Genomic DNA, 12,388 nt, shown 5'->3' on the forward strand with positions numbered 1-12,388 from the left:
TGGCCAAAAAACATAAACATTACAAGATTTGAGTTTCAGCTCTTTGGGCTGGCCTTTCTTTGTAGACACTGCCTTCCAGAGGAGGAACTGCTGAAGAAAGGAGCAGACAGAAAAGCTGAGATGCAACACCAAAGCACCTTCTGCACATGTAGTCAGCAGTTATTGGTTGGCCAGTTATGCTATAAACATTTTGGAGAAAGAACATGGGAACCTCATGGTGATGGAGGAAGGCGGGGGTAAAGGGGAAGATGGGTGGAGAGAGAAGATGGTAGACAGAGAAAGTCTGTGTCACTCAGGGTTCTGAAGAGAAAGAGAACCAACGGAAAATAGAGACAGGTGTGTGTGTGTGTGTGTGTGTGTGTGTGTGTGTGTGTGTGTGTCTATGTATCTATTTGTTTTGGAAGGGTTAGCACAGGGACAAGCGCTTGATATCTATAGATTATAGATACACACACATATATATAAAGAGAGAGAGAGAGTGATATTTTAAGGAATTGGCTATGTAATTATAGGGGCTGGCAAGTCTAAAATGTGTTAGACAGGCCAGTAGGCTAGAAATTCAGGTAAGAGTGATGGGGCAGTCTTGAGTCCAAAATCAATAGGTCAGGTTAGCAGACTGGAAACTCAAGCAGGATTTCCACGTTACAGTCTGGAGGCAGAATTCCTTCTTTTTGGGGGAAACCTCAGTCTTTGCTCTTAAGCCCTTCCACTGATTGGATGACACCCACCCACATTATGAAGGGGAATCTGTTTTATTTGAAGTCAATTGACTGTAAATGTTGACCACATCCACAAAATACCTTCACACCAATATCTAGGTAAGTGTTTGACCAAACAACCGGACAGGATGGCCTAGCCAAATTGACCTATGAAATGAAGCATCGTAAAGTCCATCTGAAAAATGAGTGCAAGAAAAAAGGCTAATCTTACAGAGAACCATATGCAGAAGAACTGAAGAAGAGTCACAAGCCACAAAAACGTGGACTGGGAAGATGCCTTGTTGAATGATGCGGTCCTCCCAGAGAAAGAACCAGAGGCTCTCTCAGTGGAGGCTCGATTGATAACCAAGGTACCTACTCTGGCCATCCAGACAGGGAGTTCCTTAGACTACAGAAAAAGTAAACTGACATTGTCCTGAGAGAGGAGGACCTAAAGCAGGATCCTGAGTAGCAAATAAGATTAGGGCCCAGGAAGAGGACACAAAAAAGGAATGGGACCTTGTAGACCCAGGTTATCACCCAGGATGTTACTGGTTGTATATGTACTGGGTGCTGGCATCATGTCAGGTGCTGGAGAGGCCAGAAAAATGCTCTAAGACATAGCAAGCAGAAAGAATAAACCATGAGATCTTAGCCTACCCTCATTCAAGGCCATCCTCCGTCCCCGAAGCTTTCCCTGAGGCCCCGCCCAGAACAAGGCTAGAAGCAGTGTGGCCTTTGTGCAGGATCTGCCCTCATGGGCCCTTTGTCCTCGGTGCCCTGATTTCACTGGATGCAAGTTCCTGGAAACTAGGACTCTGCACATCCTTCCTGAGCCTTCACCACACCCACCTCTGGTAGCTATAGGAGAGCCATGGAACCTCTGGTGTACAAGATTCATAAAGGGTACTTGATCCAAGAACCCTTCTATTGCTTGAGTCCCCATTATGTCACCCCTCCCACAGAATTCTAGTCTGACACTTCAGAGACAGGGCTGCCCACTGTTGAATAAACCATGGGGATGAGCCCACAGAGGCTGCAAAAAGAATATCTATCCCTTTGACACATCCTGGGAAATGCTACACACAACCCTCAGACCATCAAGCACTGGATTTTCTTAGGGGAAAAATCAATTACAATGTTACCCAGACTGAAAAATGAGAGGCACTTACTTAGGTTTCATTGCAAAAGGAGTTGTCCCACTGAGCCAAGAATATTAAAGAAAAAATTAGCGTTGTGTCACCTACAGTGACCCTGAAACCCCTTCAAATACTTCACACCCACCTAGTCTCTTATCAAAAATGAATGAAATGCTGAAAGATAACCCACAATATCAAACTGTGGGTTGAAAACAACCTTTCTAAATTACAATATGAAATTCCAGAGGCATAAGAAACCGCATGGCTCCAGTCTCAGGATTCTCTAGGTCAGCATGTGAGCATGTGAGAGTGTGGTGTCGGGAGCATTCCAGAACTGTCGGGTGGCTGAGAATTTGGCAGAGGAAGGCACTGCAGGAGTAAAAGAGAGAAAGATAGGACCAGGTTGTAAGGAACTGACTTTGCTGTTTCAGAAGGGCTAGCACAGGGACGAGATGTGGTGCCCCGGGGAAGGGCTGCTGGACTCAGTGATTTATGGGACATCACTGAGCAGTCCCTTGCTGTTTATTTAGCCACATGGGGTTTTAGCACCTATGGTTTCAAGCCAACTATGTGAACAGGTTATTTTTCTTACTTGTGGACTTTGCACTTTTTCACAGGATGGGCTAAGTGGCCCCCAGAGGATCATTTTTCCAAGTACCATTTGCTGGGCCGACTCTGCCCTGCTACCATGGCTTTCCATCATGCACACCACTCTGTGGCACTTGGTCATTGCCAATTCCCAATTTCTCAACATTTATGTGCCTCAGAGTTATGCAGGGGCTCTGGGAGCCCCTGAAGAAGGGGGGAGCCCACAGAACCATTGCTCAGGGCTCCTTTCCAAACACAGGGCAGACAACTGACCCAGAAAAGGAAAGGCCCTACCAGGGCAAGAAAAAAGCAAATGTCGCTGGCAAACAGAACAGTCAGCCTCTGAAATTGTGCTCAGGTTTGTTTCAGGTAGAGGGTGGGTATGGAGAGAATAGAAACAGAATTTGCACAAATTAAAGTCACACTTCTGTTGACATGAGTTTTTCCATCTCCTTTAAGCTAAAAAGTCCTTTCCCCCACAGAATAGGCAGCAAAAGAAAGCAAAAAACATAACATCATCCCTCAATTGTAACCTACAAAGGGACCTGGGGGAACCCCCTGGAGGGAGCACCCTTCTGATTAACTCACTGGCCAAGAGAACTATCTGCAGCTCCAGCCCAAATGGAGATGTGAGAATGGTCTAAAAGCTCAATTGGAGGACTGCTCCCACATGCCAGAGAGACTTCAGGGCAGTCAGAGGGAACTAGAGATAGGGTGTGAGGGAATACTTGGGCTTCCTTGGCAAGGCTGAAAGCAGTAGTAAGTGCCTATCACTCCTCCTGCACTCTCCTATCCAAGGGTCTGGCATGTTAGAAGGTTCTGAAGTCAGCAACAGTTGGAATAGAGGCAAAATAGGCAATCAAGAGCATGGGCTTTGTGGTCAATGATTCAGGCTCTACCCCTTGTTCGCTCTGTGACCTTGGCCAGTTAAAGTTCTCAAAATTCCAGGTTCCTTACATGTAAAAGTAAGGTAACTCTTGCACATGTCTCATACGGTCATTGTGAAGATTAAATGCAATCATATGTGAAAAACATTAAACCTGGTGGCACAGTAAGTTGCTAAATGGTAGCTACTATTCCTATTAGCTGGTCTAAGGTAGCAGTGTGGGATAAACATGGTCTTCCTGCCTTATCCCTATGAATGACCAGTCTCCTTAACAGGACTCCAGTAGCTGACCAACGGCAAAGGTAATGGAGCAGTATGCTCCAGGGGCAGGCAATAAAGGGGTATTAGGTCTGCAGGTAAATTAAAAAAAAAAAAATGCACATATAGCTAACAGTTTATCTGCTTTTTATAATCACTATGCCAGCAATTGGAAACAATGTCAGTGATAAAATACTCCTCCTCACTGGGGTGGACCTCACCGTCAACCCCCATCCCTTTGGTGCACCACTGCCCAATGGTCAGCTGCTGCCTTAAATGTTCCTTGTATTTCATCCCTTGACCCCTCAGAGTCAAACAGAGGCCTCAGCACATGATAGTTCTTGATGGATCTATGACCTTGAACAAGGCCCTTAGCAAGTCTGGGCTCCTGTTTTCTCATTTAAAATTAAATGGCAATGCTAGATGACTCTCAGGCCCTTCTCACTCTAATGGCCCACAGTCTTACAATTAGACAAAATCATGTGCACTTCCCCATGACTCAGGGGCCAGATCCAAACTTAGCTTCCCAAGTCCCAGTGGAACTCTGAGCACCAGGAAGGGGCTGGATTAAAGGGAAGGCCGTTCGGTGCTCTCAGGTTCTCCCTTGTACCTCATACCTCTTTCCACAACCCTGCTATGTAGCCTGTGAGCCACACCTAACCTGCTGTGTCTTGGAGATCCCATCTTCAGCACAAAAGTAACACCATCCACCCCATATCCCCAACACTGGCCAAGGGCACCTCGTCACAGGGATGTTTACAGTTGGCACTGTAAGTAGGGCGTGCTGCTGGGATGAAGTGTCATGGGTGAGGAGGTGTAAGGGAAAATTACAAACCAACCAGCCTGTCTAAATAGTTTCTCTCTGTGTAACCCAAAATGGTCATGCATGTCTCACCATGGTCTGAAGTGGTGACCGCTTCCTTCCCACACAGAGACTGAGTTCCTACGGGGCAGGGAAGAACAAGATCGAAATTCTACAGAGGATATTTCATCCAGGATGGATTGTCCCAATATAGCATGCAGGCATTTTTCTTTTTAACTTTTTCCCCAAGGCATCACTGACTCGCATCCGCTCAAATTTTAGAAAAGTTCCCATCCCTATTGACTCATAGCATTGAGTGAGCAGACATGACCCTTCCACCAAAAAGAATATGAAATACCTCACAGTATTTTTGCAATGACAAGTACTGAGAGATAGCAAGCTGCCTTTTTTCCAGTTTTTCTCAGTAACTTCATTGGCCTTAACCTGACAGTCTCTGTACTTTCATTGGCCTTAACCTGACAGTCTCTGTACTTTCAAGAGCAAGTTCTAGCAAATAAAAATTTAGACAGAAAGGGAGGAGGAGGCACAGACAAAGACGGAAGATGAAAGAGCTATTTAAGTTTATCAAAATAAAGTATCACAACTTCACTCTCTACTCTGCAAAACATGAGTGTTGCATGTGTGAGTGTGTTTATGAGATGTAGACCCCATCTATTTCCAAAGCCACTTTACAAATAAACACAGAACAAGGACCCTCAGATCTAAGCAGAGACTGTAGTTGACTTCCAGAAAATTGGAATGAGCCAATGACAATACCTGGGCAAGATCTTTAATTTCAGTGTCTTAGCAGCAGAGGCCGAAAGAAAATACCAGGGCACGTAGTTTTGCTATCAAACATTAAAAAGCAGACACACTCACCTCCAGAAACAGAAACAGAACCCTTGCTGGTGCAGCACGTCGTCCCAGTGCTGGGTCCTGCAGCACATCCCTTCACCCTCCCACACCTTTGTGTTCCAAGCAGACAACGTGGGGCGAAGGAGCAAGGCACCCAGGAAAGCTAATTTTAAAACAAGGTAAAAATCGACTGTGCGGCTAGGCTCCCTGGGGCCTCCAAGTGTGTCTATTGCTTCTCTCCACAAAGGGAAATTTTAAGAAAGAACAAGGCCTTTGTTGCCATGGAGAAAGCCATAGGGATGACCACCCATCCCCCATCCCCAGCTCAATTCTACTGGCCATGATTGACCAAGGCACCTGCATCAGAGAGATGGGCAGACATCCAGAAGGCCAGTTATGGAAATAAATATCCAGTGTGTGTTTTTATATAGATATTTTAAATGCACACAAGCCCAGACCCATCCTCGGCTGCTAACGTTAGTGGATTACTCATTCTTCCTTCCAATCACGTCATGTGCGAGATTCCAGGTGGCCATGGGGTATTTGCTTACAATGGCTACCGCTGGTTTCCCTGCGAGCTGTTTATTTTTCCAGGCCTCAAGTCATTACATCAGTCAGCGGTTTCTAGGCGGGCCAAGAGTGCTGGCTTGGGGGGTGGAGGAATCCAGCCAGGGGGTGCAGATGCCTTAGTGACCCCAAGTCCCAGTTATAGCAGCTATCCCAGCAGGAACTTCCTGGGTGAGGAAGGAGCAATCCAAGACATGGTCAAGGGGCCTGAAGCAGGCCTAGAAGAGCAGCACTCTGACACTGTGAACAGCTTACCTGTGACAGGTAAGGTGACTTGAGCAAACACAGTCACAGTCATGCACGAGGAGGCCAGGGTGTCACTTTCATGGTAAAACTTAAAAGAAATGCATTTCCACCTTGTGTCTGTGCTGATGGCTGTTTCTCCAGGGAGCAGAGTCACCATGAGCTGCTCCCTTCAATGATGTAGAAAAGGAAGCGCTGGGGGTCTAAGAGGCAGGGGAGGAAAGGCATGGCCCTTTTGGATTTAACTCACAGGGCCAGGGTCTAGGGCCTCCTTGAATTCCTTGATCAGATCATGGAAGAAGTTAACTGGAAAAAAACAGGGACAAAGGAAAGAAAGATATGACAAAACAAAGAGGGAAGTCACACCGCTCCACTCCACTTGAGGCCACAGAGTCAAGCCCCCAGGGCAGAAGGAAATGAGTGGTGGGCCTTGGGAACATTACTATGCTGCACAGAGAAGAGCTGCATGACCATATTTCCTGAGAGATTATACTCGCCCAGAGGAGAAAGGGTGGAAGTTTTTCATATAGAAACAAAGATGTAAATCAGAGCCATAGGAAAGTGCCTGCACATAGTCAAATTAGAAACATGAGAAGATGAGATGAAGAATTAGATGAAACCTAATTCTTGTCACTTATTTCATATCTTTATCATCTGTAACACGTAGATGGTAAAAAATATTTTAAACACCAGGTATATTAAGAAATGCCTTGGTAACCAACCCCTGATTTAGAAAAAAAAACTTAGCAAGAGTTCATATTTCCTCATAAAAGCAGAATATAGGCTCCATCCAACATCCATTTATGGGAAGATGCGGCTCTTGAGTTCTAGGTTATTAGCTGGCCAGGTACATTGTCTTCCTGAATGCGAAAGGAATTGCTGGTGCGCTGGAGATGCAATGGAGGAGAGGTTCAATGGAGGTGAGAACTGAAGAGAAGAACAAAGAAGCAAATCTGTCAATGCTGAACCTGCCAAGTACTCAAAAGGTGACACTGACCATAGCGAACACATGACAAAGCCTTAAAAACAAGAGCCAAAACTTCCAGGAGCAGAGAAGGAGACTAGGAGAGTCTGCAGGCATATGTGTCATGTTATTGCAAAACTTCAGCTGCCCAGTGGAACCTTTCCAATGTCAACAGTCCCCAGGCCAGAAAACAAACCTGGCGTCACAGGGTCTGAATGTGAAAAAAGGATGTGTGGGGTGTAAAAGAAACTGGGATAGCCTTTTTGCCTCTGAGAGACAGCTGAGAAGAAGAGCTCTCAACCCAATGGGCTTTACGTAGTCCCATGGCAACTTCCCCGGGGGAATGCAGGCTGAAGCACACCTGAACCCAGGATAGTCCATCAAACTCAATGAAAAACTTTCTCAGGTGTTTGGCCAAGAGGCTCCAGTCCCTACTAGAGCCAAATATCCAGATATAAGTTATCATTAAGGTATATTTGACTTCTCATTAAACCAAATATGATAACATGTGACAAGTGGCTAGCAGAAGACATAAAGATATTCCACCAAGAGTCACCAGTGTTTTGTCGGGTTTAAAAAATCATTTATGGTGTACCTACTATGTGTCAGGCATTATACAGATGCTCTTGAGTCCTCACAAAAAAATCCTGCAAGGCACTAAAACTTTGTTTTACATATAAGGAAATCAAGACTCAGGGAAGTTAATTAACTTTCCCAAGCTCACTAAGCCTCTCAGTGGGAAGCTAGCAGTGGAAACCAGGTTATAGGTTTGTCTGACACCAAAGTCCATGATTTTGCCATTACATGGTTTATCTCCACTACATGCAAAACTTCAGCTGCCCAGCGGAACCAGTTGTGTAGTAGAGATAAACCATGCCTAAGAAAGCCAAACCTCGAGATGCTTTTTTGGCAACCCGTTCGTGGCAGCATACACCAGACCTGGACATTAAAGCTTGGAAAAGGTTTGTGTGAGATGGTGAAGAGCCTTGTGAGCTGCCTCAGAGCTCCTGTGCTGATGCAGGCTTACCTGGGCATGTCAGGAAGTATCCTCCTGCCTGGTCTATGAGAGGGGCCAGAAAATTTAAGTAAGACATCCCCAGACATCCCCATACACACACTCCCATCCAAATGCTTCTATTTCAATCATATATGCCAGAAGCCAGAAAGCTTTTCTATAAAGGTTCAGATGATAAATATTTTAGGCTTTGCAGGCCATACAGGGTCTGTCACAACTATTCCACTCTACTATTTAGATGAAAATGTTCACAGACACTACACAAATATATGGCTGTGGCTGTGATCCAACCCAACTTTATTTTCAAAAATAGGCAAGCGACCATTTGACAACCCGTTACAGGTCTTTGTGGCACCATATATTTAATATATAATTATGTCAAAGAGATTGATAGGCATTCAGTTAATATTACCAGTCGATCATGATGGAAAAAGTCCCAGTTTAGTAGGAGATTCCTAAGTCATCAATCTCTAACAGTTATCCCTGATCTCAGTTTCTCCTAGGGAACTGTTAGGTCTCTCCCAACTATCCTATCATATACACTAACCTTACAGATATAACTGGGGTCAGCCAGAGAAAAATAAAGGTGGCCAGGCCACCCCAGCAAAAGGAAGGTGGATGGACCTGCCCAGAATCCTTTTCTCAACATGACCCTATTCTCATCCAAATGGAGAGTAGGAATGAAAGCAGAAGAACTTCAGCAGAAGCAAAGATTATCAACTGACTTCGACCTCACCACTTTACTACATGCATAGAATACAACCAAAGAAGACAGACATTCTATTTCCAAGGATAACTAGTTTTCTCCAGCCCAACCACTCCCTAGCTGTGACTCAGGACAAGTTACTTCCTCTGTCTCAGCCTCTGACTCTTCATCTGCAAGATGAAGACAAGAATAATAGCTATCTCAAAGGGTTATGGTGAAGCTCAAGTGAGATGACAAATGTAAAGTTCCACAGGATCTGACACAAAGTAGCTATATGGCAGTGCTATTCTAATTTTACTGATAATGATGATGATCTTTTCTCCTCCATCATTCCCCAAAGCAATCAAATGCATGGGTAAGTGAAAAAGAAATTCAAAGAAGCAACTATTAAATGCCAAGTGAGTGTTTCAGGCAAAAAAGTGCTGTATATTACAACTCAGAGAGCTCACCTTCATATCTTCCATTTGGTCACAGAATGAAAATTAACTCATGGGGGCCTTGCAGACTTTTCAGGGCCTCAGGGACTACGAGACCAGTTGCAAATGTTACTTCCACCATCAGGCACTACAGGCACCAAAGTCACTTCTATTTGATTTATATTTGCCTAACAGGGAAAGGGGAATGGAGGGGGTCCTAAGAAGAAGCCTAATAGATGCCTTTGCTTAAGGTGACAATCATAAATTCTTTCTGATTGAAGAATTTTCAAAATAAGCACCATCATTACTATTCCCATTATTCATACCAATAACAATGATATAATAAATACATGTACTTACAATTTATCAGTTAACCAGGCATCAATTGAGTGCCATATAGACACTAACTTAGTCAACTTTTAACCATAGTCCTTTGAGGGAGAGATTGCGATCCCATTTTACAAATGAGAATTGAGGCTCAAAGAAATTATATAACTTGACTGGGGTCACTAAATGTTGGAGCTAGAATATGAACCCAGATTTCACTAATTTCAAAGCCTGTGCTTTAACCACTGCACTCTTCTGTCAAAGACTGACTCAAGGGAGTTCACAGTCTCCTTTCACTCCACCATCCCATATCTCCAACTTTTATCAGTGAACAGACACATGAAAAGGCACTGACAAGCCCAAGTCACAGAGGAACTCAACTGATGGCATTTGAATTCACCTCCTGGTCTATATCATTCCTTGCATTCTAATGCCACATTGCCACCATTAGGACAGAGCTGGTGAACAGGTCAACTTAAAGGGGACCAATGACAGGACACTCATTAATTGATGGTCATGTAAAATTCTGCTTGCTGGTTCAAAGTCATATATCTTTTATCCATAGTCTTGCCACCTATAGGGAAAAGATGATATGGCTAAATTCAACAACCAGGCATAAATTACACAGAATGGTATTTCTCATAATGAAGTCTTTGGTTGAAAAGATGATCCTCCTTGATAGAGATACAGATTTGGCTTGTGAACACATTTTCCTGTTGATGAACATTTAGTCTTTATTGACAGTAAATGGACTTTACTGACTCTGGTCTTTACTGATATTAAATAGAGTCTACAAAATAATCCTACAAATATGATCACCCTTCAAAAATTACCACCTTTCTACAAGGGGTTTGGCCAGTGCTCAAACTTGACCACTCACAAGACCCCCTAAAAGATCGGACCAGAGAAGATCAGACCAGAGAAGATATGACTGTAAGCAGCTATTTAGAGCCTAAAACACACAGAATCGACTCCCTCCAGGCTTGAAGTCCAACTTCTTTATGTCCAGTCATCCTTCTTTCAAATTCTTCTGCATGGCATATGGAAAATTAATCAAAATATTACAATATATAGTCAAAAAAAATTGTTAAGAGGATCGACGACCTAAGAAAGATGATCCCTGAGATGATAACTGAATAAAATTAAAATTGGAAGGGAGTAACACATCCAATCTCTTTATTTTATAGCTATAGAAATTGACAACCAGGCAGATTAAAGGACTTTCCCAAATCCACACAATAAGAAGTCACAGAACCACGGGGCAAAGAAGGATGGATTGGGTATGTACATAATCCAAGGAAGGTTATTTACCTGAATTTCTTATGTTGGTGTTGTTCAGTTTGGAGTCCTTGATCACCAAGTGTTTAATCCATAGAGTTGGAGCTGTGATTTCTAGGGGTGAGGAAAAAGAGAGAGAAAAAGTCTGAGCAAAGAGACCATGTGAGTGGAAGTGTAACCTCAGACTTCTTAATAGCCATTTTTCAAAGTCTGAGGCATTGAGGCTTCAGCTCTCTCCCACATCCACTCCTCCCAGTTTCCCTTCCTTCCTCACAACGGAAGCTCCTCTCCCCAACAGCTCATAAGAGCTGATCAGGGCATCGTGTGCTGGGAAGCAGAGTGGTCAGAATGCAGAGGTGCTGAGCACTCCATCCAGGAATAAAAATATTATCCCAGGAGGTAAGGAACATGGGCCAAGCCAAGTCCCTCTCAGCTGCTTCCCTGGGAGAAGATTTAAAGGGGATAAATCAACAAACGAACGCCAAACAAACCACAGAGACCATTCTAGAGGAAACGGCTGAGCCGAGACTGCTCCAGATGGGGAAGAAAGGAGTGCATCTCATGTGTGCTTCTATCCCCTTTCTAATGGCTTCTCATGTGCAGAGGCTGGATTCCTCCATCCAGAGAGTGCCAGGGTGCCTCCAGGCTCTCCAGGACTTGGTCACTCAGTGGACAGCTGGGAATCTTAAGTGACCCTGAGTATACTGTGGAGTGACCTTCAATGAGGGTACTGGGGAGGTCTCCCAAGATGAGACAGTCTCTATCCCTCAGCTGAACCCCCAGGGTCCCAGACTTGTCAATGATCCAGGACCTTTGTGGATCACAGAGACATCTACATCTAAACTTTTAGACATGAGCATACAAACCTTCCCATAAGTGAGCTGATTGTAAAGGATATTGTACATTTCAGTCCTCCTCAGAGCTGAGCTTGTGCTAGGGACATCCATAGCCACAGTGTGAACCCGTGGCATGATTTCTTTTTATTCTTCTGTCTCTCTGTCCAGTCTCATGATCCAGGACTGGATACGCTTAGATAGGAGCTGCTCAAAGTTTGCTACATATTGCACTAAAATCCCAATCTTATTGTCATATTTTAGAGACTTTACTCTGCCAAACTTCCAGTTCCTCATCAGGGGAATATGGAGTACTCAGTACAGTACACTGAAGAGTACAGGCCCTGAGCACCTCCAACTTAAACTTTCTGCACCCCGCACTCCTATCCTCTCTCTATGCCTCCAGAGACTTCCAGCCTCTCTTTTGCCACCAGCCACAATTTCTCTTGACCTAGAATTTCTCTTCTCCAAAATGTCCTGCCTCAACTCTCAACGTCCCTACAACCTACACAAATCAGTCCCACTGGCCAATCTCCTTCCTGCGACTTTCCTCACTGTATCCCATCCCTACCTCATTCCCCTCTTGTCTATGCCAGCCCCTTGCTTGGAACACCCAGACTCCTCCCCTGGACTTTCAAGATCCAGCTCAAGTCCTGGCTCTTCACGAAAGCTTTTCCCAGACCATGGTGATCTCTTTCTTCTGTAAATGTCTATGACGATAAGAACGGAGACCACGTAATTTAACACATAAAGCACTCTAAGAGTTACAGCTGTCTTGAGAGCAAAAGTTTACATCTCCAAACCTCCTTTTCA

General features: G+C 44.4%; 1 protein-coding gene across 4 annotated transcripts in view; it reads right to left on the reverse strand.

Annotated features, from left to right (window-relative positions):
- The window catches only part of SMOC1 (SPARC related modular calcium binding 1), a 150,451-nt gene that overhangs the window by 27,057 nt on the left and 111,006 nt on the right, over positions 1 to 12,388 (reverse strand). For all 4 annotated transcript variants that reach the window (XM_011949660.1, XM_011949659.1, XM_011949658.1 and 1 more), the window contains exon 7: positions 10,776 to 10,856. In XM_011949660.1, the coding sequence (XP_011805050.1) occupies positions 10,776 to 10,856 (81 nt within the window). The remainder of the gene's footprint in view (positions 1 to 10,775; positions 10,857 to 12,388) is intronic.

Source organism: Colobus angolensis, unplaced genomic scaffold (assembly GCF_000951035.1).
Source record: "Colobus angolensis palliatus isolate OR3802 unplaced genomic scaffold, Cang.pa_1.0 Scaffold3, whole genome shotgun sequence".
Classification (NCBI taxonomy): domain Eukaryota; kingdom Metazoa; phylum Chordata; class Mammalia; order Primates; family Cercopithecidae; genus Colobus; species Colobus angolensis.